At 51.0% G+C, this 26,887-nt stretch overlaps 3 protein-coding genes across 3 annotated transcripts; 2 read left to right on the top strand and 1 right to left on the bottom strand.

The window, feature by feature from the left end:
* Positions 1 to 54: 54 nt before the first annotated feature.
* Positions 55 to 4,687, top strand: MYCGRDRAFT_98032 (uncharacterized protein; the record flags this gene model as incomplete). The annotated part of the gene is made up of 8 exons (XM_003846919.1): positions 55 to 235; positions 564 to 1,133; positions 1,319 to 1,923; positions 2,781 to 3,097; positions 3,172 to 3,187; positions 3,632 to 3,980; positions 4,130 to 4,187; positions 4,387 to 4,687. The coding sequence occupies 8 exons, from the start codon at positions 55 to 57 to the stop codon at positions 4,685 to 4,687; spliced, it is 2,397 nt and encodes a 798-aa protein (XP_003846967.1).
* Positions 4,688 to 17,483: 12,796 nt separating this feature from the next.
* MYCGRDRAFT_98031 (uncharacterized protein) lies at positions 17,484 to 19,217 on the top strand (the record flags this gene model as incomplete). Its single annotated transcript, XM_003846920.1, has 5 exons — positions 17,484 to 17,583; positions 17,923 to 18,089; positions 18,373 to 18,451; positions 18,619 to 18,747; positions 18,916 to 19,217. The coding sequence occupies 5 exons, from the start codon at positions 17,484 to 17,486 to the stop codon at positions 19,215 to 19,217; spliced, it is 777 nt and encodes a 258-aa protein (XP_003846968.1).
* Positions 19,218 to 19,677: 460 nt separating this feature from the next.
* Positions 19,678 to 20,413, bottom strand: MYCGRDRAFT_98030 (uncharacterized protein; the record flags this gene model as incomplete). The annotated part of the gene is made up of 2 exons (XM_003846878.1): positions 19,678 to 19,861; positions 20,196 to 20,413. 2 exons carry the CDS (start codon positions 20,411 to 20,413, stop codon positions 19,678 to 19,680), a joined length of 402 nt encoding a protein of 133 aa, XP_003846926.1.
* Positions 20,414 to 26,887: the final 6,474 nt, after the last annotated feature.

Genomic DNA, 26,887 nt, shown 5'->3' with positions numbered 1-26,887 from the left:
ATCAGCACAAGGACCCCAGTGCGAACCTTACCGCGCGGACATGTTTGCGGGAACATGTCCGAGGGCCTTGTTCCCGCATTCCAGGACACCCGTGGGCTCGCATCCATGCGGCGGGTCGTGGAGAGGGCGATGCGTCAGTCGGAAGGATACGCGGCGGGCTTCAACCACGCGGCTGCGAAATGGATCCAAGCCGATGTGGTTGGAGCGGTCGATAGAGGCATCTCTGCGAACGACCGTCAGACCCGGACTGAGCGTCACCGCGGACGTCGTTAGGTTGGTGCTCTTCGACATGGTGCGCTGAATTTGGCGCGCGAGACAGCACCGGACGAGGCGCACGATCTGATCCGGGCGTTTGGTACGGTTGTTGACGACATTGTGGTTGGTCTGGTGGATGCGGCAAAGGAAGCGGAGGACAAGTCGCAGGACGTCAAAGAGGAACCAGAAGCCGGCATTACTTCGGGCCGGATATCTTGACTTTGGCTACTGCACATTCACTACACATTCACTACACACTTACTGCACTGCACATTCACAATAGAAGACATGTCTCTCCGACGGCATAGTGCCGACGCACGTGTCTTACGCAGACTTCAATACGGGCACAAACGCATACTACCCTCAAAACCACCGCTACAGCATGCCTGGCCACACCGACCACCCAACCTCGACGAGAACAGCGACTCCCGAGCCATCATCCGACCATGGCTTCATCACAGTCGCCGAGTTGAGGGCCACGGCCATGACTGGCATCAACAAAGTCGCCAAGAGACAGGCGAAACTCGAACAGAGACGTGCGGGATCTGCAACTCCCTCGCCCGCGAGACTGGCGAGATCAGTGTCGGTGGAAGGACACTGTGAGACAAATCCAGAGAAGAAGAAGAAGAAGAAGAAGGAGGGAAAGAACATTAGTCGTCATGATCGAGATCGAGATCAGACACCGCCGCAGCAGCAGTCCGCCAACACGCCAAGCGTCAGAATGAGCATCGAACACAGCCGCTCCCTCCACGACAGCAATACGCTTGGGACTGTCCCGGTGATTCACGCGATCGCATCGAGAATGCTCCGGCAGTGGGGCGAGTTGCTGGGACGTGCTCTGCTGTTGTTTTGCGGGGTTTTACTGGGTTGGCAGAGTGGTGGGAGCGTTGCTAGGATACTTCATGAGTGTTCTGGTTGGATTTTGGAGTGTTGCCGTTGGTATGGGGAGTGCTGCACGGAGGTTGAAGTGGCCGGGTCGGATAAAACCCAGGGGAAAGGAAGTCACCACCACCACTCGAGCCATAAAAGCGGAAGAGGAAGAAGATCAACACACCCCTCGAAGCTACAACTCCAGTCATTAAGGCAGCCGTCAAGGAAAAGAAGGCCACCTTGAGGACGAGAACGAAATCTCCGGCGGCATCTCCACATCCTCTGTCCACCGCGCTACCTCCCTCACATGCGCTGCAGGATCAAGAAACTGCACAAGAGGACTCATCACCAGCTCGTCAAACAGACTCCCTTTCCTGGACCCAATTACTCACCCGCATCATCCGCATCATACTCATCCCCGTTGTGATCGTCGCTATGATCCTCCTGTGTGCGGGTACTGATCAACAAATAACCAAATACAAGCCAGTCGACCGTCTCATCACCGCCACCCACATAACAGCTTCTGCGTTCGAGGACCTGCGATACACACGGACCTGGAAAGCCAAAGGCTTTGAAACCGCATGTCGAACAGTTGAGGCGTCCGCGGAGCTGCTCCGCTCCCCTGACCGGAATGTCGTAATTCGACAAGCTCGGAACGAGGAGGGTGTCGCCCTCACGCTGGAAGGCGGCGGTCAATACGGAATTGGGCGGGAATTGGGCGGTCTGGGACTCGCGCTGACCATGAATCTCTTGGTACATCATCGACCTAACCCCTGCTTCTCCGATTTGGAAATCAGTGTATGTACTGACTGTATGCTAACAATGTTGCACAAGAACATGACGAGGATCCTTGATAACTTAGCCGATGAACTCCTGACCTTGGCCTACCGCGCCGCCTACCACGCCAAGCAGATTGAGAAATCCGCCGTCCGCTCGCAATCTTGCCACGAACCTCCCCACCGAATCCGGACCGCCCTGTTCCGAATACTGAGAATCTCCTCTCCGACCTCATCGCCGATCCCCGACCCGCACGACGCCGTCCTCAAACGCCACCCCGCCGACCTCAACTTCACCCTCTCCACCTTTTCCAACATTTCCTCCTCCATTACCATCAAACTCGAAGCCCACGCCACCAGCTGACTCACTGACCTCACTGCCTGGACCAACGTGGCCCAAGTCAAGTCCCTCACGCCTCCTCGTCCGAAGAAGGCGCCGGTGTCTCGATCCTGTCGCTGCCAGGCGCTAGGCGCGGAGGAGGAGAAGAATCATGGTAATGGGGAAAGAGGGGAGTGTCCGTGGGCGGGCATGCTGCCGCAGACGGATCAGATGGTCGGATGGACGAAGTAAGCCGGCAGGACTAAGTAAGCCGGCAGGACTAAGTAAGCCGGCAGGACTGACGGTTTAACGCCCAAAGGAGGGATGATGTATGGTTGGTGGGAATCCTGCCTGTTTGAGATGTGACCAGAGAGGCGATGGAATACAGAATCTGGAATTAGATGGCCATTGTGTTCTGGTGTTGTACTTCGGTAGCGGCTTCGTACGGCGAATGATCACAATCTTAGCCCATTGTCTTTTTGTCCACTCGGAGCTGAGTCGACGACTGTACGCGGTTGGGTTAGCTACGGCGATCAGACTAATCTATCATCTTTGCGCAGACACCACAGAAGGTCCAACCAGGCTACGTCAAGATCACGTTGATGGTGCCGTCAAGCATAGAACTAACCCGCGTCCGGGTCGAGATTGCAGACACAAAGATCATCGAGAAGAAATCCACCGACTTTGCGCTGTCTAAGATTGAGGAAATCATCGAGGTCATTCAAGATCTACCCTCCAGCGACTGCCGCCATCCTCCAAGGGCGCCGCGAAGGGTCCTCATACCAAACCCGCCCGTACAGTGGAAGTCATCGCTGGCATACCGTGGCCCTGGACCTCGGATCCGTACCCAGAGAGAAGTCATTCGTGCCATACAGAGGTAAGTCAAACTAGGATCATTGTGCATGGAACTCGCGACTTCACTTGTACATCGTTCTGACAACGATTTAACAGACAACCTATACCGCCTGTATGGACGTGGAATGCACATGCTAAAGCGCTTGGAGCTGAAGATCGATCTGGCGGCGGCACTCGAGGAAGATGTCGGATAAGAGCGATCTGACGGCAGCGCTCGAGGAAGGTTCGACTGCTACTAGAGACCAGCAGACCAAAGACAAAACTCCCACCTTAATCTACAGGCTCTGGCCGCCACTCTGAAGGCAACGGATCAACATGCTGGCGAGGAGTCACAGGGTGTGGCCCATTGTTGCGCAGACGCCGCGACGATCTTGAAAGAGCTCGCGTGGCTCGTGAAGGTGGACGACGTCGTGGAGCAGATGCCGCTGCTGAGGTCGAGCTGATGTTGTTCTTGAAGGGCGGAGAGGTCGAGTCTTAGTGTGCTCGTGCTGCCGGTGATTGCCCGACGGTACATCATGATGACTCAGCTGATCCTGATTGAATGACATCATTTTAGCAAGCTCCCGTCGTCGCCTTGACTCCCGTCCTCTTCGACCTCCTCCACCACCACCTCCTCCACCTCCATTACCGCCGACGACGGCGGCGGCGACGAAAACCCATCCCCCGCCTTAAGCGCCTTCCTCCCCACGCCCACAGCGCCACCGTCGCCGCCCTCGCCCGCCTTAGCGAGCTGATTCCCTCCGCGCAGACCGCCCTCCAAGCGGGTCAACACGCCGACGTACGCCGCCTATTGGGCGAAAGCCAAGAGTGGTGCGGAAATGGAGACTTGGTGACGATTTGGCACCAGGCGTTGCTGAAGGAGGAGATGGGTCGGAGCGTGTTGGTGGAAGAGGATCTAGAGCGTGGTGTGCGCGGGTGAAGAAGAGACGGGCTGGACACGGGTTGGATGGGATTTTGGTGGAGACTCTCTTCTACACAATGAACTCTTCTACACAATGAAGACTCTGCCGTGTCTTGCATCGGACTCTCCCATCTCCTTGCCATGCTTTCGCAGCTCATGTTGCGGCGGTGTTGCTCAATCTTAGAGCTGAGGGCGGCGGTCGTATCATTTGGTAAGCAGTCGTCGTTGAAACGATCTGGAGAATGCGGCAACATTCTTCTTGCCCTTGATGTGGAGGATTCAAATGTTCAGTTGTCGTGTTTAGTCTTGCCAGCGTGGGTAGATGTGCGTTCATGAATCCTCAGGCACCAAGAATCGTCCGCCCAGCACTCGAATGATCAGCTCAAGTACCTCATACAACCTCCTAACAGGACCCTCCCATCATTACCGTACTCGATCAGCAGTCCGACTCCTCGATTGCGAACGAACGACCGCACCTATGCAGAAGCAAACATCTACCTGACCACCAATTCAACGAGTCCAGCCGGACATCAGCCAGGTCATGCGCCAACCGAGAGATACACTCGCTTCAACATGGAGCTCCACAGAAAAGCGGCCGACGAGAATGGAACGCCGATTGAGTACAGATCCGTCGTGGCGCGTATCCAACAGTGCTCATTGAGGCAGACTTACGGCCAGACACCACAAGAGAAGGAATGGGAGCTGGCGTGAATGTTGCAGCGAGGTGGGAGCGAGAAGGAAGACTCAGACTGGCGCCGTTCCTTTGGCGAAGGACAGGAGGATGGACATTGGACAACTGCCCGATGACCCAAGCCAACAAGAAAGGCGTGGACTCGGCGGCGAAGCTCTGCTTCAGATTCTGCAAGGCGAGAACTCACACTCGAACAGGATGGACATGGTCCTCGACCGCATTGGAATGTGTCAGAGTGGGGCAGAAGAGTCGCGGACTACTTCACCATGAGAAGGGATGATGGACGTGCTTGAGGGATTGGTGTGTCGAGAATGTGCCGTAAAAGGAGTGAATGACCGCTTGCTGCGCGCCAATCTCTCCACCTCAATGTCAGACTTGAAATGCAGACTCAAAACCCAGACCCAGAACGCAGCAGACTCGCGCCAGCCTTGGCCAGCTACCATGACTTCCAACCCATCGAGCATGCAAAGTCGAAGCCTGGTGACAGATCGAGACTGTGGAAAGCATGTCGCTGATTGTACCACTCGTGGACCGGCCAGCACATCAGGAAGCAAGCAAAAGCAGCCCGCCGACCGCTGAGAGCTGAAGCCATGCGAGTGAACAAGGAACAAGGAGATCTGGTCGTTGATTGAGCCCAAGCCTGAAACTACATCGGCAACCACCGATGAAAGCTGATGATGCTATTGAGAAGCGTATCGATGCCGATTGTGGTTGACTGCTTGGTCAGATCAGGGTCCGGCAGCTGTGACGGCGTAGCTGGGAACTGAATGGCGCATTGTCGACGTGTAGCCGGATTTCAACAACGGTATCAACGAATACTTTGAAGACTTGGGCACAACGGGAGAGAGCCTCATTCCATGCAATACGGCGATGGACTGGGGAGGCGTCAAACAAAAAAGACTCCGTCCGACGTTATGATTTTGGTCATCAAGAACGCAGTGTGACCACCCTATGGCACAGCCGGACAGCGATGCCTTGTATCGCCATTCTCAGAAACCTGAAATATGTTTGCAGGGCACTAGGGCTAAGGTACTCGCATCGGCGAAGTGTGCTGTGCTTATTTCCCAGTACTTGTAGTCCCGCACCGATGCGGTCGAAGCTGAGGATACTCCTACGGAAATCGGCCAGGGCGTCGGAAGTATTGCTAGTCGAGGTCAAGCTATTCAGCATCGAGTTCCAGGACAGCGTCGACTTGCAGTACAGCGTCGTATAGAAGTGCTCCGCCCTGCTGTCATTGCCTCCTTATGACTCTGCCATTACCGGGGACAGTGTTGCCCGGCCCTTTGATGTGCTGCACGCAGAACCTGAGAGCTATGTACACCAGCACACCAAGCTCACATCCCTCCAGACATGCCATTCCAAGCACTATAATACTTGACGCAAGCTGTTCGCATACTACAGTGCTCCGGTATTCATAGTGCAGCACCAGCATGCACGACATGAACAACAGGCCTCGAGCAACACACCTGCGGTGCAAACTCTCAGAGTGCGATCGTCATTGAAGTGGAGGTAGGCATAGAAGCATCTCGTAGAGGAGAGAAAGAAAATCCGGTTCCCTCGAATACCTTTACAGGACGACATCCATATCGCGGCTCCAGACACTCGACTATTTGCTCCTTGTAGCAGACCGATGCGACACATCCGATTAAGAATTCGGCTCGACACAGCATGACCGGAGTTGATCAGACTGGAGCTTCCGGATCATCATGCAGATCAGCCAGCCTTGGATGAAGGTGCGCCTGAAGGACTGCCCAGGAAATTTCATCCGAGGTTGTTGCGGCGAAGAAGACAACCCTATCAATAGTCAGCGGCGGGCGGAATGCGATTGGACAGCAACACGAGTCGCGATAGCGTGTGGCATTGAGCCGAGTTTGTTGACGGCGAAGCTTTGTGTCTAGATGAGAGAGAAATGGTCAAGAGTCAGTCGGGTCAGCACACATCTAATATCCCAAGATCCACGACTTTCACCAAGAGAAGACCTTGGTTCCGACCGCAGATACGGAGAGGGTGGGCTTGTGATGAAGTGATTTCCCGCACGAGGGAGTCGGAGCTTATTACTTGCCCCTGATGGTGGGATTCGTGGTCCTCCTCACGGAGTCCTCCTGAGGATTTGAGAAGCCGCCTTGACTGCCTGGCTCGCTCTCTCTTCCTGATTCAAGCACCAGACGGTGGTCAATTTTCAAAAGATACCGACACATGTGTTCTTTCACATGTTGAAGCTACGTTGCTAATGCGAGGCGCAGCATGCGCATTGCGGCGTCGATATGCCGTAAATTGTCGAACCAAATGGATTGTCCGAGATCGATCCCAGTGGGGCCTCTGATCCGGTCCTGTGCGATGCTGGATGGAGGCCGATCGCAGCTTATGTGTTTGAGATGGCGGACAGGCACTGTCCTGTACGCCATCGGATCCTCCGCCGGCGTCGGGTCTCCACCATTATCTCGTGCATACAGGGACTGGCCAGCTTGAACTCCTTCGCCGTAACGCACGCAACCACACCGCCCTCCCTTTCCCTCCACCGGAGTAGGTATGCCTCCTGGTAAAGTTTGACAGCTTGGATTGCAGACTGATAAAGTCGTCGAAAGAAGAGCCGTAATGTTGTCAACCCCAAGATCAAGGCGCATCGGCGACCGCGGCACTTTCGACGTTGAAAAGGTGTCCATTGTGGTGATCAAGCGTCTGCTAGTTGGTGTTGGGCACCGTCTGCACAGATTCCAGCAGTTCCGGATACGGTACATCACTGGTCAAATATCGAGACATTGCCTAGGATACCCGCGATTTATCTCATCGTCAAGCCAGCTCTTGGTATCTGCTCAAAGGTTGCACCTCAGCATCTCAGTCGTTCCATTGGGTAGCAAAAACGTCCACTCGAGAACGACCAGTATCCGCTTGGAGCAATGTCGGTGCCGCCGTTGCCAACGAATCTATGCAATGGAGTTGGTAACCACGCTCAAGGTGTAATTACCTCCCGACGCTGCACTCTGCCCCATCACCGACGACCGCCAAATCTCGGGTTTCGACCTGAAAGCAAATCTAGATGACACCTTCCCAAGACCGGCAAAACGCCACGGGCACGGCCTCCGCGAACCCCATGGTCAAGCTCTCCGCGCAAGCATGATTTTCCGAGACCCTTTCTACACGCTCGGATATGTCTTCTCCTTCGCCACCTCCTTGTACTTTAGACCTCAGCAAGTCACCCCTATCCCGAGCCCGCTCTCTTTGCCGGACATGGAACCGATAAACAACAGAAGCGGAGAAGACGATTGCACAGAATGAGCGGATTGAAAGAGTTGACGTTTCTCGCGCTCATGTCTGCGCTACTGTCGTTTCCGACGTCGTTTTTGGTGATGAACGACACGCTGTTGCAGAAGGCGTCCAACTGGCCTTGGTTTCTTCCGGGGTATGCGGTATTGGTGGGGACTTTGTGCTTGATGTTACTGCATCGGAAAGGCTTCGGAAGGGCTTCATCGAGAAGCTCCGGACCAACTTCGGGCATTATTCAACGACGAGGAGGTAATTCTTAACCATGAAGTCGGGATGATGGATTCAACATACGTTGTCGCACAGACCGATGCCTCGCAATATCCACTTCAGCGACCTTCCCAAAGCCCGTCGACGGGTCATGAAGGCCCCTATCCGACATCATGAAAACCCGACGGTTGAGGATGTATGGATGAATGCAAGTCCTTATTCCTCCATCTCCATGCCGTAGAGAAGACAACTAATGGATGAACGACAGGCAGGGCGCGCGGTCGCCTGAATCGTTGCCGTCTTCGTCGCCGTGGCCTCCACCACTTCATCACCCGATCCGCCATCGCATCGTCCGTCCGCATTCCCCGCAACCTCACAACCCAAACCATTACGACCATCTCCACCACCGCCGGCTTCGGGGAGACGCACATTCTGAGACTTGTGAAGAAATAATCGACGGATCATGCAGTCTGCACGGATATGGCGGGGGAGCTTTCAATCTGTTTCGGTGCCGTACACGGGATATTGGAAGGCGTGAGGCGACGCGAGAATATTCCGCGGGTCGTTGGCGGCGGAAGGTTGAATCGGACCGGACAGAGGGCCGGCTCGCATGACTTCGGTCACCCGCCGCGGAATGCTTTCATTCGCCTGAACCACATTGCCTGGAGTGCCGCCCTAGGCCAACACGTCGACTTACTATCCACCGCTCGGCTCGAATTTTCGCCGCCCTGCGGATATCACCCTGCCCACCCAACGCTGCAACTGGTTTCTTCGCTGGAAAGTAGCCGTATCTTAGCCGTGGTGGAGGAATTGAGCATCACGTTCAGCGATGTCTTGGTTTGCGTGGATGGAGAAGACACAGTGGTAGAGCTATTGATACGAATGCGAGTTAATAAAGGAGAGAGGGAATGTTCGGAGTCCAGGCCAAGCAGTCTTACTACGCACGAAGAAGCTCAAGTGAACGAAATACTCGGCGAACTTCCGATGCCCGGGCAGAGAACAATTCCCCGTGAAGCGCCAGACAGACTGGGAATACCCCTCTCCAAGTATAGGAAGACGGAAGCGGAAGAGCCGAGGTATGCCATCAAGATCAAGGCCGAGCGCGAAGCAACCATTGGCCACGCAGTGGCCTGAATCGCCACAAGCCCATCTACTTCGCAACCCGTGGGCCGGGATCGCTCACATCTTGGGCCAGAGGTCAACGGAACGATAACCGATGAGACGACGACGTCGGTCGAAATCCATCTTGAAGGCTCCAACCCTTGCCCGCGTGACTGTGCGAGCGACGGCTCCGACACCGACGACTCCGGCGATGTTGTTTTGCACTTCGCCATTTTCAAGCGAACGCTGTATAGGAGGGAATGGGCACGGCAGGCACTCCTGCAGTAGTTTCACCTTCTCAGCATCGACATAGCCCATCTGCCTGCCTTGCCGGACTTTCTCGGTTGGCCATAGAATTGCAGACCTAGCGATGCATTCAGTGCGCTGAACAAATCTGGACCTGGCAATATTATCAAGAGATCTGTTTCCACGTCACTGTGGCTGGGAATCGATCATTTGTCCACATTGTTCCTCGCGGAGAAGAAGCCCGTCTGCAGGCCACCTACTCAAATCCAGATGATCCCTGACAAGCGCTTGGTCCATCCTGGATTTCAAGCACTCCACACATCCGATATTCTAAGTGACAGAACTGTCGGGACGCCAAGACAATTTAATTTAATTCGAACTTCGATGCGACCGGAACCTCGCTTTTAGCCGTTGCGCAATAACGAATAGGTCTAAAGATATAGTATATAGCTAAGATTACTCGTCGAGTAGTAGGCTATCTTTCTATATATATTTTATTAGGTCTAAAGGTATATGTAGCGCGTACTTACTCGATTCTGTAAAACTTAGGATTTCTCGGAGTTTCTAGCTATCTTCGGAGTTAAGCTTTATTTTACCTCGGCATTTCTAAAAATTCCCTATTTTCTAGATTTATTAATAATATTGCGTATATATATATACTATAGCTATAATATATAGCTTGTTTTGTAGCTACTATATAGACGCTTCTAACGAGGTACTTTTTAGCGCGATCGGACAATAGCTCGAAAGGTTATTAAAGATCTTACTTTACAAAATCTTAAAGCTGTTTTAGCTACGCAACGAGCTGAAGAATATATAATTTTGTTTATATAGAACGAATCTCCTCTTTAGCGCGCATCTAACGAGCTACTTTTTATCTTTATAGCTCTAGTATACGTTGCGCTATTGTTAGAAACTCGAAAACGTAGCTACTCGATTGCGAAGTTCGAATTGAATTAAATTGTCTTAGCGTCCCGACCCTTTTGTCTTCTCGAATAAAGGTCGCTCAGAATGGATCTCTCCTACGACGGCGGGGCGAGAACAGCAGCTTCGGTAACAAGCAATCATGTTGTTTGAGTCTGCATGCGAATCTTCCAGCATGCCGGACTGCACCTCGTAAGCCGAGAGACCTGTCTGTCCATCCTCCTTAGCATTCATGGACATGTCGAAGACACAAAGAAGCGGGAGCCATCCTAAAAGCCTTCGCTTTGCGAGATTGACAATGAGGAACGTAAGGATGGAAACGATGGCGAGCGGCGTCATCTCCATCGAGGGCGACTTTCAATGACAAGGTTCGTCCTCCTGTGCCATTCATTTCAGAGCAAGGCAATGTCGTTACTCCAGCACGGCGACTGGCCTGCTCCGGGTTACGGACAAAAGCGCACAATCCAGAGCATCGAGCCAGACTCGGACGCAGATGCTCGAAGTACTTGGCTCGCAACGCTGCGAGACATGGAGTTCTTTCCTGGCCCATTTGCAAAGCCATCAGGCGCACGTCGACTCGTGAGTCGTGACGTTCCATGTCGAGAGCCCGGACCGCATGATGGATTCCGCTACGAACAACCTCGTCGTCTCTCCTCGGTCAGTCCGGTTCCGGAGACGATTTGGCCAAGGGTCACTCTATCGAGGGTGCCCCGAATTTGTCTACCAGGTCCTGGATGTCGATGACCCAAGGTCGAGATCTGTGACTGCCTCTGGGATGTCCAAATCACCCACTTACTCGGTGATGGTGCCGGTGCATTCGTCGACCCCATCATGGCCACCTTCTCCGTCATGCCCTCCTCCCTCGATGTCTCCTACGACGCTACTCTCTCTAATCCACAGCTCCTCACTCCCTTACGACAACTCCAGGTACATATGCATCTTCCCCACCTCGCTCTTCAGTTCCGCTTCCCCGGCCTCCAGCTCCACAATCGTCTTGCACAGTGCCTCGCGTTGCGCGCGGAGGTCGTTCCACTGCGCGGTCCGCACGCGTATCTTGTCGTTGGGATCGTCGCGCGCTGGTGGTCAGGACGGTTCTTGCGATGAAGTGCAGGAGTTGAGATTGTCGCGCGGTCTACGAAGGACTGTGAATGCTGGGCTGTCTCGTATGCCAGGCCACGGATCTACCTCACCACGCTCATGGTCACTTCAACTGCAATGCCGCCTTATTCCTGCTCCTGCCTTACTATACAACCCCCCTATTCCCTCTAATCCACCAACCCGAGATATATCGCAATTGTGCACGCCGATCAGCAACACAACATCGCTCCAATCATAACCCGGTCAGATCGAGTTTGCGACGCTTCGTAACACGAATTTGACCCTTTTCGGCGAGAATTCCGCAGACCGCTGGAGTAGGATGGCGGCCCATAGTGACATTTAGGCGGATTCATCGATTCTGAAAACCCTCGTTTATCGATGTTAAGGCTTACTAAGCGCTCGCAACGTCTACCTCTCTTGCTCGCAATAGCGTTCTTCTTCTTTAAACCCTTACCACCCTCGCCGTCGCCGTCGCCGTCGCCGTAACCCTCGCCCTTACTACCCTCGACATACTACGCCCTCGCATCGATATCGACTACCTTCGAGAGGAGATCGAGCTCCTTCTTAGAGTTTCCGAGTGGACGCAGGACGCCGTTATCTAATAGCTAAAGGACGAGAAGGGCGTGTTAATTAGCCTACGAACATTCCGCGAGAAGCTCCAGGCATAGGGCATATTAACACAGCCAAAGGTCTACAAAGATGTAGAATATAGAGCACTGCTATATACAAGGATTAAGGAGCTCTTCTAGAAATGGGACTCGAAGAATAAGAGGCTGCTAAGGAACTTAAAGAAGGACGGCTTTAAGCTCTTATTAAGGTAGTTAAGAACGATCCGGAAGGAGCTAGGCTTGTATCGATCAACTCTAAGGGCCGATCAGCCGGAGTACAATAAGATTATACGGATAGCGTTAGAGGGGACGATTATAGGCGGTGCTCTAGATAACTATAGATACAAGCGGTTGGCAAGGCACCTACGGAAGGAATTCTACCTAATAGGAAGGTCTGTATACACGCTCGTAAGCATACTCGCAGGCTGGATTCGTCCGCTCGCAAGCACGCTCGCAGGCTGGATTCGTCCGCTTGTAAGCACGCTCGTAGGCTGGATTCGTCCGCTCGTAAACCCTAATTTACGCTACTTCCCTTGCTCGTAAACTCCCCCGCCTAGCTCGTACGCTAACGCTCGTCTGCTCGCAGGAATCGTATATCTTACATCGCGTATTCCCTTAATCCTATAGGTTATAATGCACGCCGCCGGAAGGGTAGTAAGGAGGATGTTAAGCGCGGTCGTCCAAAGGCCAAGGGCCCTAATTATATATGGTTAGTAGATGCCTACTATAAGTTCGAGATCTTTAGCATCTACTTCTACGCCTATATCGATGTATACACACGGAAGATTATTTGGATCTACGTAGGCACTATAGCTAAGACAGTCTTCTCGGTCTCTAAGTAGTATTTAGATACAGTCCGAGAACTTAGCTTTACACTAAAGGTAGGCTCGCAACCGGTTGTGCTGTACTCGCAGCTCTATAGCTAGCTCTGCTAACTCTATTTATATATAGATTATGTAGGCGGATTACGGCGTAGAGACTCCTATAATAGCTGATATATACCTCTTCTGCCGTGAACTTTAGGAGGGTTAGAGCATTAAGTTCCGTAATAGCTTCTGGTATACAACGAGTAAGGGCAATTAAACAATCGAGCGCTTCTGGGGTCTTAGTGTAACCGTAGTATGGAATCGATGGCGTAATCTCTTCTACCGGCTTCGCGATAGAGGCTTCTACAGCGAGGATAACAGGGCTGACCGTGTAGCGTTCCTTGCTGTCTACGTTCCAATCCTCTAGTTTATAGTCGAGCTGTTTATTAACAGCTACAACGACTACGCTATTCGGAAGTAGGCTAAAGTCGAAGGGCACTTGAAGGGAATCCCTGCTAAGAACTACGAGTACCCTCCTAATAGCGTAGAGGATCGTAGAATCTACCTTAACACAGAGCATCCGCGTATCTAGCGGATGGCGGATTAGTATGCTTAATTCGGTTAGTATCCCCTACGTACGAGCGGCTGCGAGCGGCTGCGAGCGGTTGCAAGACGACTGGGGTTAAGGAGCGGTGTAGGGATTGCAAGCTTGCAGGCCAGCTTCTCGCCCTACTAGCGTTACGAGCGTTTTGCGAGTAGTGGCGAGCGCTGACTATTTACAGATCTTGTTGCATACCTTCCTCCGCCGACTCTGCTGTAGGCTTCCGAGATGCTAGTAGCTAGTAGCTATCCGGAGACGCTAGATGGTCGCGAGCTGGACGCTAACGAGGATAAGATCTATATAGAAGCATATCTGTACCTCCGCGATGCTGCCGCTCGTTACCTTGCCGCTAGTAATAACCTCGTAGAGTTTTAGACCCCTCCGAAGGGCGCTAAGTTACAGCCGCGTAACTGCATAAGGGACTTCTTCCGTGCTAATGGCTTTGCATTCGACTGAACGATATATAAGGGCTAGCCCTCCTGCTCTTCCTCTTCCTCTTCCTCTTGCTTATTATAGCTACCTCTTAATTCTGCCGCAATCCTGCGGCTCTACCCTACACCTCTTATGCTTCCCTCGGCGATAAGAACTGTAGCTTCTGCGGCTGCCCTCTACCCTCGCGAGCGGCTCTAGCAAGCAACGACGGCGAGCCTGCGAGCGACTACGAGCGCTAGCCTACCCCTCCTAGCTCCGGTGCTCGCGAAGGCTTCTTTATTCTGTAGAGCCGTGCGAACGCTAAGATAAAGAAGGCAGCTAAGACGAAGGCCCGTAAGTTACCTAACGCTGCCGCCAACTTATTAAAGGAGGCTAAGAGGGCCAAGCGTTTAAGGGAGGTGTTAGCCAACAGTAAGGGTGCGAGGAGAGGTAGTGCCTAGGACGATAAGGACAAGCTACTGCTGCTGTTTACTGCTAAGTGCTTCCTTTATACCGTTACCCTTACAGATCCGGAGCCTCCTGTAGACGGCGAGGACGCTAACGATAATGCAACGCCGGTCTACTCCGACAAACGCAATAAGATCTTATAGTAAGCACAAGGCGTTGTTGCCGAGATAGACACTATTCTCCAAAACGCTTAGAGGCATAACCGTAGACGGCTCTTCTTAGAGTATCTAATAAACGAGAGCGTAGCTACAAAGCAGCGGCGAGATAAGAGGCCCTACTACGACATCCATTTAACGAAGGAGTATAGCAGGAATTAGCCTATTAAGCTCGGCGCTAACAACGTAGCTACTGCGAATACTACGATTAGGATAATATAGCTGTTTAATCTAAAGACAACTGGCAAGGCCCCCTTAGCGACCGTTCGGATCACTTACGTTATCTACTCTAGCGGCTGGAAGAATCACGACGATAGCTAGGTATATATGGACTTGAAACGCTCCGTAAAGAAGGACAGCGAGCCTATATTCTAGTATGTAATTAGCCACGACTTGTAGACCGATAGCACTGTCCTACACCCTAACGGGCGTGTATTTAAGGATAAGGACGGCGTTATTTACTATCCGTTTATATGGACTAACAGCTACACCAGCGTCGACAGCAAGAAAGTCCTCGTAGGCCAGAGTTACCTACTCGTAAGCCAGCTCGCACCGGAAGCACGCTACCTTGCAATAGACGCAGGCCCGTCCGGTAGTAACATCAAGGCGCTCGCAGATTAGTCTACAGGGCTCGCAAGCCGTTCTCGTATGGCTCGCACTGCCCTTAGCTCCTCGCAGGCGGAGCGTTCTAGCCCTTAGCCTTAGCAGCGCTCTAGCTCTAAACGCCCTGCCAGCCGCGACCTCTAATCCTCGCCGGTAAGCCAGCCTAACGACTATATTCTGCTCGACCCTAATACGGACAGCTTAGACGATATAGCAAGGGCTAAGGAAGCCATCGCGAACCGAGCCAAGGAGAACAGTGCTTCTTCGACGATTACCTCCGCAGTAGCTAGTGCGCTAGCGATCCCTTCGGACTCGACGATACCCTCTTCGTCAGCGACAACGACGATGCTAACGCCTTAGTTAAAGTCGAAGGCCCCTAGCACTGCTACTAGCACTGCTAATCAAGGGGGTTTGGAGATGCTAGAGGAGGTCGCCGAGCCGGTCGTTAAGCAGGTAGTTAAGCCGATCGTTTAGCAGCAGAAGATGAAGAAGAAGAAGAAGGTTAACGAGCCGGTAGCTGTTAGTACCAGACGGAGCGAGCGGACTATTAAGCTTACCGAGAAGGGCAGGGCTAACTAGAAGGACTGATATACACGAATCTAATAAATATACGCTACCGACGACTCGCTCGTTGCGTGCTCGCGGACTAAACGGACTGGCTCGCAGCTGGAAGGAGCAATAAACGTTTATCTTATATCTTAATAGCTTAATATCTTAATATCTTAATTCTCTTCCTTAAAAACGGCTCGCGGCGTGCTCGCAGGCCAAAACGGCTCGCTCGTAAGCGTAAAAACGAGGGATTCAAGCATAAAAACGAGGGATTTAAGGAGATATACAGTAACCAACGCATTCATTTAGGTATTAACGTGTAGGCTCGCAAGGCTCGCGGAGAGCTCGCAGGCTAAATCGATCTATCTATTAATCTATTACGCCTAGTCTACCGAACTTCTTGTTGACAGTACGCTAATACTACAACACCGACTGCTCAATCTTAGTAATAGCAGCCTTTGACTTGCTCCGCACGTTATCAACCTCGTCTATAATCTCCTTAATTAGCTCCTCCTTCAGCTAACCTTTTAAGCCCCTTAAACCGCTAATCTTACGCTTTAAATCCGACACCTCCGACTCTAACGTAGCGATCTTGTCCTACGCCTTATTCATCTTACCTCGCATGCTACTAACTGCCTCCTTTAATATAGACTTCTTTTCTACCGGCTCCTCCTTAATCTTAACCTAATCTCTAGCAAAACACGGAGGCTTGCCCTTATAGTAGTAGTAGGCGTAGGTAGGGAGAGTCGTAGAAGTCTTATACTCGAGTCCGCGATCCTTATACTAGCCGCACTCGGTAACCGCCGGAATGCCTGTTTTTTTTTATTAGCCTACGAGCTTTACTAAGAGCCGTACGAGCTACATTACCTTCGTCCGTCTCTATAACTCTACGTACATAATTGTATCTTATAAGCATCTGACGTCCGCTCTTCTTAGTGTTTTTATTGCTGCTCTGTGCTCTAACAAGGGCATCGTTCTATTAGAGGTCGGAGATGTACCAGAAGTCTTTAGAGGTGGCCGTAGTAGGCTTGTCGTAGACGAGAAGGTCGGCAGGCAGCTAAGGAGTAGGAGCGATAGCTATAGTAGATGTAGTCGCTAGCTTATCGTCGTTGTCGTCGGAGAGAGAGAGTCCGCGTAGGCGATTGGGGTCGCGAGCCTTACTAAGTTCCGTATTAAGTAGTATCTAACTAGCTATTTTTACGTACGCGCGCGGTGCGATGTTACGAGATATATATATTGTGTAGCGAGCGCGCTACGAGCGACGACGAGAGGTGGTGGAAGTAGTGGTGTTAATAAGAGGTTTAAGAGTCGAAGAAAATAACACTTATCTAACCAAACGGCGTATTAGCGCGCACTTATATATAATTGTTGATAATTAGAGTGACTAGCGCAGTGACTGGCGCAGCTGTATAGCGACAATACAAGCAATTGGCGACAATAGTAGTGGTGGTAGTGTTATTGTAAAGTTGAAAATCGATGAATCCGCCTAAATGTCACTATGGGCCGCCATCGTAGCCGACTTTCCAGAAGAGAAAGCGGGCTCGGAATGGAGACAGGTCAACTCGCATCAGGAATCGGGAAAATCGCTGCACGCACCTGCCACGCACTCGATTCCATCAGTCCGCTTGCTTTTCAGCAACAATCCTTGCTCGAAGCTCAGCCCAGGCGTAATAATGTTATCCCTTCCCGCTTAAATTCTTGCTCTTCACGACACCCATTCAGTATTCCAACGCGAAAATGGAGCCTTTCCTGCAGACTCGACGTCAAAAGAAGACATGGCGCCGCCGCGCAGATCGTTGTCTTCGAAGAGACTGAAGACTACTCGACCGCCACCCGACAGACCGCTCAACAGGCAAATCGCGGCGGCGAAGAGAAGTGTGTCTGAGAGCTTTTCACCTCAGGAGGACTATCTACGTTGCGGCTCGCAGACCTTGTCCAACACCCTCCTCCGCAGAGTCAACCCACAGCGGCGACAGTACTAGAACTCGACGGATCGTCCAAGGGAGAGAAAAGATCCACGCCTGTCGTAGGACAGGCTAGACCCTACGATGAAGGCTAAGACGGGTACACAGGATTGACTGACACGAGAGCCGCTGCACGCTGCCTTACGAGATGGTGAAATTGGCGGAGCTCGCCATCGACTCCCCTGGCCTCGTCCGGAAGCCTCTGTCCTAGCAGCGCCATTTTAGCGAACAACGGCTCCGAACTATCTAGGATACCGACACAACTTCGCGACGAGCGAAGAGCTGGAAGCCAGAGGCACGTGCATAGCGAGTATAGGGTCATGGAAGGCAGAAGGTACGAAGCCGGCGGTGGGAGGTCGACAGCCCGGGACCGATGTTTTGGAGCGTCAGCGGTCGGGATATGAGGAGGATGACTGGGTGTGTGCGTGCGATGGATGTCTGGAAGATTGGCCGAGTTGTAAAGACTGGCCGAGTTGTTAAAAGCCTTGCGCCGCCAGCCCACTACACCCGAAACTCGATTGCAACAACGACTGCCGGCCGTCAAAATCCTGGCCGCTGTATTGTCCTGTAACGAAGGTGGCAGGTTCATTGATTGTGCGCTTCTTTTTCTTCTTCTTCCTCTTCTTCCTCTTCTTCACGTTCTTCTCATTATCCTCATCACTGCGGGAATCGCTCCCATTGACAGCAACATTCTCGCCAGCCTTCGCAGATGCCTCGACCTCTATCACTGACGCCAGGAACGAATGTTCACGAAAACACGGCAGCACGAACGTGTGGAGGTGCGTGTGCCCTCCTTCTCATCGTCCTTTCAACCCTAGTTGCCTTCCTCTGCATACTGCTACAACGTCGCCGAAAGAGAAGGCAGCAAAGCAGGATGCAGTTTCTGGAGAAATGCAAGAAGACGGAGAGGAGGACTGGGAGGGGATGATGATGACCAATACTTTAGAGCCGCTGCAGGGCCTGGACATGCTGAAGGAAGTTCTCAAGCAGAAGCTCGGCGATGCTGGTCTGGACGATATGGTTGAGGATGCGTTCATGCTTCGACTGCGAAGGCGGCATGGAATGCTGCGGACGAGTACGAAGTGCAGAAGGCGACACTGGACGACAAGCTGGGCCATTTTGGGACGAATCCGAAGGCGAGAAGGAGAGGCTTGAGAATACGGAGCAGGGATAGCTGTGAACGGAAGTGGAGAGGCGATGCCGCGGAGGTTCTCGCTCTTGTTTTCTAGAAACTTGGCTATAGATCGCAGCAGCATACTTCGCAAAGCACAGGTGGACAGCATGAGGGCGAATTGCCGCCTTTTTATCGCCCGCAACTCCCATTGTCCCGATCTCCCTTGGACCTTGCTTGAAGTACAACCAGACATCATCCTTCGACCGCACAAACCACCGCAGCTCCTACCTCCGGCTCTACCTCACCTCGATATCACCGCCCTGCTGCTTGGACCTATTCCTGTGGACGATGGAAACGAGCTGCACCACACTTACTCCAACTTCAATCTCGCGGCTCGCTCCAACTTCGGCCAACTTCGACAACGTTGCTAGTATTCGAGAGCCGGAAGAGTTGGGTTGAGCTGGCAGAATTAAGTGCAGTGTGGTTGGAGGAGCAGGTCTGTAGCGGGATGAAACGACCCTGGAGCCAACACACTACCACGACCCATACTAACTATCGCTCAATTCTACGTCCAAGTCGGAGGTTTGCGCGGACAGAAGACCGCACGGTGTTCAAATCTCATAGAAGGAAGATCTGGGACCCGGCTACATCACGAGAAACCGTCGGCCGCAGGACGAGAAGGAGGCGCTTGATGCGAAGATAGCTGACCTGCACCGCCCAGGGAGAAGGACCTTTGAGCGGACCTACACATTTCCGACTTGGCTCCGAGGCCTTTGCAAGAAACGGGGTCATCTGCACGAGCATCATGCGGCACTCGTTGCTACACATCCACATATTTCTGACAGTCGAAAAGGAAAGCCGTTCCTTCATTTCGTTGCTCTGTATATTGTGTCAGTCGATACACACCGCTTTGAGGCTGGGAGTATCACTTTTGAGACCCTCCACCGACTCTTCATACGCAATCTTGATCAATCGTTGGCAGAATCGGTGGATTGAGGTCAAGCTAGGGAAGACGGCAATACTGATGGAGGCCAAGAGGCCAAAGTACGGCCTTTCGTGACCTTGAGGTTTGCGTCTATTAATTGATTTACCGACATGGTGCTGTCCAGGCCAAATTCATGCTGTGGTGCAGATTGGTCCAAGCCAGAGTTCCGCCAGGGAAGGTAGCTACTAGGTCGTATGTGTTATATTCCATGTCACAAAGGATGCACAGAAACAGGCTAAGCGCATCCAGTACGACCTCCACCACCGGACTGCGGCCTTGGGTGTCCGCCACACTTCCCACCACTTCGAGAACACCACCGGGCTCCCCCGAAGCGCTTCCGGCGCAAACGCAGAGTCACGACCGCCGCAACGCCCCGAAATTCGCGACGACCACCGCCGCCGCGACGTGTCTCCACCCCACATACCGGCATCCGAGGCCAACCTGCTTGTATGACAGCGTCAGAGAAGCGAGGAGTCCGGCGGACAGCATGCCAGCAACACCCGCGTGAGCGCCGTCGAGATCGAGCATGCACTGCAGATCCTCGTTGCGGGCCTTCGACAGCAGGCTCACAGCAGTGATGGCCTGCTGCCCTGGACGCTGCGGAGGACCCGAACAATGTAGCACCGGCGATGGGTAGTACATGTTCCAATGAATGCTTTGTTAATCCGAGAAGGAGTGAGTTGGATTGCGGGCTGTGATATGGCGGTAAGCTGGGCGGAGAGCGGTTTGTGTGATGGAACGGGCGGAGGCATCATCCGCTAAGGAGCAGGTACGGTCGGAAGCGTGGCGAAGAAGATTTTGCTGAATGTATCAGCCCGTTTTCAGTCCCGCCGTCGCTCTCGGCTCCGTTGTTATCGAGCTTCTGCAACGAGAGACTGCTGGTGCTCGGACCTCGTTGAAACGTGACCTTTGCCATCGGCGCAATACATGACGTAAGGCTGCTGCCGCCGCTCTTAACTTCGTCGTTGAGTGGGAGTGGAGGATGATCCTGTAGTTGGCCGAGAGTGCACGATGGGAGACCGCCGTCGTCTCTCCGGTTCGTTGTTTAACGCGGCTGGAGGAGACATGCGTGACCTGGCTAGAGTGCACAAGACCTCGATGTCATAAAGGAGCGCCACCAAGCCCTCCGCCGCCCAGAGCGTCAAGAGATTGAGAAGGCCAAGACTGCCGCTGAACGGAAGTGTCGTTGGTAAGCAGGCAACTAAGCCGCACCACTCCTCAAGTTCGAACGGCCGGGTTGGAAGATCGTCTTCTGAGCATGGAATGAATACACTTTGGAACTATCAAAAGGTCCTCGGCCGTGTCAACTTCACTTTCCAACCACGCTCATGACCCCATGCTCTTTGCCAACGCCGTGGCACCCAGGGATTCCAAAGGATATTGCTCACGTCCATCGGAGATGCACCTTCCTCTTCCTATGCGAAACCCGACTCGTCGCCTAGTGAAGCACCGTGCGTCGGCCCAGATCGATAGTGTCCGAAGTCGTTGCTCGACATCACATTCCCATTCATTCATTTTCCCTTTGGCATGAATGCGTTTTGCTCTTTCTGCTGCGAGGTTTGCAATCCGGCGTGAACCAATCCAGTCGATGCTAGTGGCGCAAGATCCTTGTGTGTGCTTGTTAACGCGGCCTGTTACATAGCAAGATGATCACCTAGCAATCCCGTGATTGGCCGTCGGTGAGGCCAGTGTAGGTGCCATAGCGGGGAGAGTGAGGAGAGAGGAGCATCGCAGAGGGAGGCAGACGCTGAACTTGCAATGGCTCAGTCAATTGCGGCTCATGGCACGGGAGATTCTTGAGAGTGGAAATCACACCCTCATCATCACACTCACACTCAGTGAGCTTGTTGGCCTGGCACGCTATTGGCATGGCTGGCATTAGCATCTTGTTAGCATAAATAGCATAGCTCTTAGTGTTGTTAGCTAGCATTAGCAGTGTTGTTTATGCTATGCTACTGCTATTAAGATGCTATAGCATAGGGCTGCAGGGGTGTTGTTGCACTGCATAACAGCAGACTCTGCAACCTCTATGTCGAGTCTACAATAGTGTAGTTATCTAGTTATCTAACAACACTCTTGTTCTATCTATTACTATGTTCTCGCTATTTAGAGCTAAGCTAGTAACCGACAAGATTACGCTCTGTTTATTAAACCCTCGCTTTAATACAGAGCTTAAGAAGGATACCTTCCTTATTAATAGTGTTAAATACACTCGATGCTTAGCCCTCGTTAAGACTAGCAAGAGCCGTAAGCTAACATTATCTATCTAGAAGGCTAGTAAGGCGTTAATAAGCTCTAAGGACTCGAGGAGGTACTTCTACTATTACTAGTATAAGAAGTCTAGCTACGAGTAGGTATTACTATACTATTACAATAGCAACGGCTTATTACTTAATTATCTATATAACAAGCACTAGCTTAACCGAGTAACTAGCGAGGCAGTTGTTAGAGTATCGGCCGTTAAGACGTCCTTTATAGAAGGTGTAGTATATTAACAGCTTACTAAGTAGTATGCCCTTACTAAATTTAAGGACCTCCTCGTACGCTAGATAGTATACTGCTATATTGCCTTTAGGATAGTCGAGAACGAGTACTTCCGCGACCTTATTAAGTTCCTTAGCTCTTTAATAGGTGGACTGTTGCCTCGAGCGGCATCGACGATTCGGCGGTAGATTATAGAGGCATACGAGATCGAGAAGCGGTCGGTTTAGAGCGAGCTAAGAAGCGTAGTTAGTAGTGTTTACCTGTCCTTTAATAGCTGGACGTCGCTAAACAACTACTCGATCCTTAGCGTGTTCGCTTACTTTATCGATAGTAGAGGCGTGCGGCGGTAGCGATTGTTAGCGTTTAGAAGGACCTATAGTGCGAAGTTAGCTCTTAACAAGGCGGCCGCTCTAATAGAGGTTATTAAGGAATATAGCTTAGATAAGAAGGGACGACTCGGATACTTTATGTGCGATAACATCGGCACTAACGACGCCCTCGTCGACCTTATTCTAAAGGAGCTACACCCTAACTAGTTAGTAGCAAAGAGGGCATTACTGTGAAAGGCGCCAAGGCTGAACGCAGGCGGACCGTAGGGACCTTTAGGTTGTTGCAAAGTCCCTGCGATATCGTTGCGGTATGCACATGCGGGTGCGAGTCAGATGTCGCGTAGCAAGTCGTAGGCGTCCCGTACCTATTCCGCACCGACTCGTGTCCATCTCTCGAGGGTTAAATAGGTAGCCGCCGTAGGCGGATCGAAAGGGTAAGAATTACTCTTACACCAGATAGTACGGTATCCTTACACTATTGCACACCTAAGTAGTACGCTTATTTATACATCCCTACTACTTATTATTACATAGTAATTCTTCCTTAACCTTTACTATAAGGGTAACAGTCCGAGGATGCTACCTAAGCGAACTACTAGGGTCGCTATAGGAAGAGACGAGCTACTTATAAGTAGCGCTATGCCCGATAAACAGGGCATTACTGCCGAAGCTGCTACTAATGCGGGTCGTATTAAGGAAGTCGTTAATAACGACTAAGATAACCTTATTGCCGACTAAGAGGAAGGTGACGATATCACCTCGACACTCTCTAAGGAAGAGCACGCAATTACTCCGCCGGCGGATCCCGCCAAGGGAAACGAAGACGATAATACCGAAATCGACGAAATAGTCGACCTCTAGGCTGCCGTCGCTGCGGAAGAGGCTCTTACCAAAGCTTTCCTTCGGAAAAAGCTTAGAAAGATAAAGGAACTTAATAAGAACTTAGTAGACGATATCGCCTACGGTCGCGTAACTAGACATAAAAGGGTGCGGTCCGATAAAGAGTTTGCCGGAGTTAGAAGAGCCAAGATTAATATCAAGAAGCCTTTTAACCTTAAGGGCAAGAGCGTAAAGGAGCTGCGTAACTAGCGCTTCGAATGCGAGCTTGTATTTACTAATGTACCGCAGTCGTTCCGTAGTAATTCTTAGAAGGTTATATAGTCTATGCAATACCTAGCTTACTCTTACGATCCGAGAGAACGCTAGTACAGCTGGTAGGCTAACAACCCTAACCTGCGTACCGTAGTAACTTAGGTAGGATTTATAGAATTCCTTAACAACCTACTAGACGATCCGGATGCTCGTAAGCTCGAGTCCTTTAAGAAGCATCGCGTCGCGGTATAAGGCAAGGATTAGTCCGCACGCTCGTTCCTTACATACTTAGAAAGCATCGAAGCTTAGCTTCTACTATTGCCTTCGGAGGAATAGTCGTTGTATATGTTTTATATGCGACTTCGTAAGGATGTTCGTATTAAGATTATAGATTACAATATAATACTAACTACTCGCACAAAGCTTATAGACCTTACGTCTCGTATAGAAAAGAACATTAAGGATGCAAAAGCTCCCTCTACGAGCACTAGTTAGAGACCTCTAGAACCTTCTAAGACGCTAGCGCCTCGCAACCGCGAGCCAAGAAATAACAGCTAGGGCCGAAACTCTAATAGGAATAACCGTAGAGGAGGCTAGAGAGGCAACGGTAATAATCGTAGTAGAGGAAATCGTAGGGGCTTTAGAGGAGGCTCTAATCTCCCTTCGCGCCCCGCCGATTTATCCTCTACTATCAGCTACTAGACATACGGAAAGGCTGGTTATATCTTAACTACCTGTCCCTAGAAAGGATAGGGAGGTAGAAATCCAAACCGAGCTCTAATCGGTTTAAGAAAAGGATAGGCTTCGTCGTAACCGCACAAAGTATAACGAAGCCGAAATTAGTGCGGCCTATTGAAGCTAGACAGGTTATTACTCGACAGGTCGATATTATATTGTCGCAGGGACATCGCATAGTCTCCGCCACGTTTAATACAGGGTCGCAAATCACCCTAATCGACCAGAAGTTTATAGTTTGCTATAACCTCGCAATAGTCGAGGCCGAACTCCTATCTCTAGTTTGGCTTTAAGATTAAAGCATAACCTATTATAGCGTGTATAATGTTCCTGTTCGGATAATAGACGACAAGGGTATCGTCAAAGAACACACTATACTTATATATAGGGTAGACAAGGATAGACTAGAGATCCTCTTTAGACAACACACTATAACGACGAAAGGAATTAACATCTAGGTCGGTGCGGGAACCTAGCGATAGGGTCTAGGGACCGAAACCATCGGCAGGATCTCGTACAAAAGATTAAAGAAAGAGTTAAGGAACGACAAGACTCTGCTTGTTATCGTCGGGTAGATTACAGTAACACCTGTAGGATCCATGCGCCTCGCATACACCGTCGGCTTAGCCGAAGTAAAGGTAGTTAAAATCCCTACGGCTCTCTTAGACTACACCGACGTATTTAACTCTAACTCCGCTTCTGCGTTGCTAACGCATCGAGCTACTAACCATGCTATTAACTTAGTCGAGGGCCCATATAGACAGACCTTTACCTACGGACGTACGCCGACGCTAGACGAGAAAGAGGCGTATACGAAAGCAAGAAACGAGTACTTCCAAGCTATTAAAACAGCTAAGAAGAACTACTAGAACGCTTTCCTCGAAAAGGAAGACTCGAAATCTATCTTTAAAGCTATGTCCTATACTAGGAATAGCAGCCGAAGATAGATACCTACGATAAACAATAAAGATTCTTTCGAGGGGAAATGTAAGGCCTTCTCCGAAGCCTTATTTCCGCGCCCTCCTACCGAGGAACCTCTACCTAGCTGTTAGGAAGCGTATATAGCCGGGGATTAGGGCTGGACTACGCTAACCGAAGAGGAACTCGCTGCCGCCTATAGCACGAAGATAGTAAAAGGAAAAACGCCGGGCCTAGACGGTATTACGCAAGCTATTATTAGTAAAGCGTACAGCGCTATTCCTATTACCTTTCTACGTATATACAGTAGGCTACTCGACGAAGGATACTACCCCCGATGCTAGAAAGTTGCGACAGGCGTAGTTCTAGCAAAGCCGGGAAAACTAGACTATTTAGTCCCTAAGGCCTACCAAGTTATCTCTCTCCTAAACTATCTTAGTAAGATTAGCGAGAGAATACTTGCAAAACGCCTAGGGATTATCGTAGAGACGAAGCCCCTTCTATATAACTCGTAGTTAGGAGGGCGAAAGAAGAAATCGGCTATTAATACGGTGCTTCTCTTAACAAACGAAATCGAGGAGAATCGAAGAAAGAAAAAGAAGACTTCGGTTATCTTCCTCGATGTAAAAGGAGCATACAACTACGTTACAAAGAACTAACTGTTAAGAATAATAATCTAGTTAAGGCTTCCGCATAGCCTTATACATTAGGTTTAGTCGTTTATAAGCAATAGACACCTACGAATAGTATTCGATAGACAGATATAGGAATTCTAGGATATAGAGATCGGCGTTCCGCAAGGCAGCCCGATGTCTCCTATCCTCTTTCTTATCTATACGCGCGACATATTCTTCTTGCTATAAGGAGTTACTCCTAGTTCCTACGTCGACGACATTAGACTATCTACCTCGTCTACGTCCCTTAAGAAGAACTCTAAGGTACTAGAACATAAGGCAAGAAGGCTAATAGACCTAGGAAAGAAGAACTCGATTACTTTCGACCTAGCAAAGACAGACCTAGTACACTTCTTAAAAGGGAAAGGGTCCGATTGCCTAGTAATTCTTCCAAACAGCAATATTGTTCGCCTAGTAAAGAAAGTAATAAGGTAGCTTAGGATTTAGCTAGACGCTAGTCTTACCTTTAAGGAGTATATTATAATAAGATCGGCATAAGCATAAGCAGCATTCTATTAATTAGAAAGACTAGCAAATACCGAACGCGGTCTATCTTCTATATTGTTAAGAAAGATCTACCTAGCCTACGTTACTATAATAGCAGACTACAGGGCCCTAGTTTAGTAGCGGTTAAAAAAGAGTATAAAACCTCTAGTATCTCTATAAAGTAAAGCTTGTAGAAAGATCCTAGGCGTTTTCCGTACCGCCCTAAACGTCCTGTCCGAAGTAGAGTTAAATCTCTTCCCCCTAGATCTACGCCTAGAAAGATAGTTAATTTTATACTCTCTACGCGTAGCAAAGCTACCTAAAAACTACCCTATAAGACTCGCTATCTAAAGCGCGCCTTCGGATACGCGAGAAGTCTAATATAAGGACTCGAGAGA

The sequence above is a fragment of the Zymoseptoria tritici genome, chromosome 20, assembly GCF_000219625.1.
Source record: "Zymoseptoria tritici IPO323 chromosome 20, whole genome shotgun sequence".
In the NCBI taxonomy this organism is placed as follows: domain Eukaryota; kingdom Fungi; phylum Ascomycota; class Dothideomycetes; order Mycosphaerellales; family Mycosphaerellaceae; genus Zymoseptoria; species Zymoseptoria tritici.
This window is presented reverse-complemented; position numbering and strand designations above follow the sequence as displayed.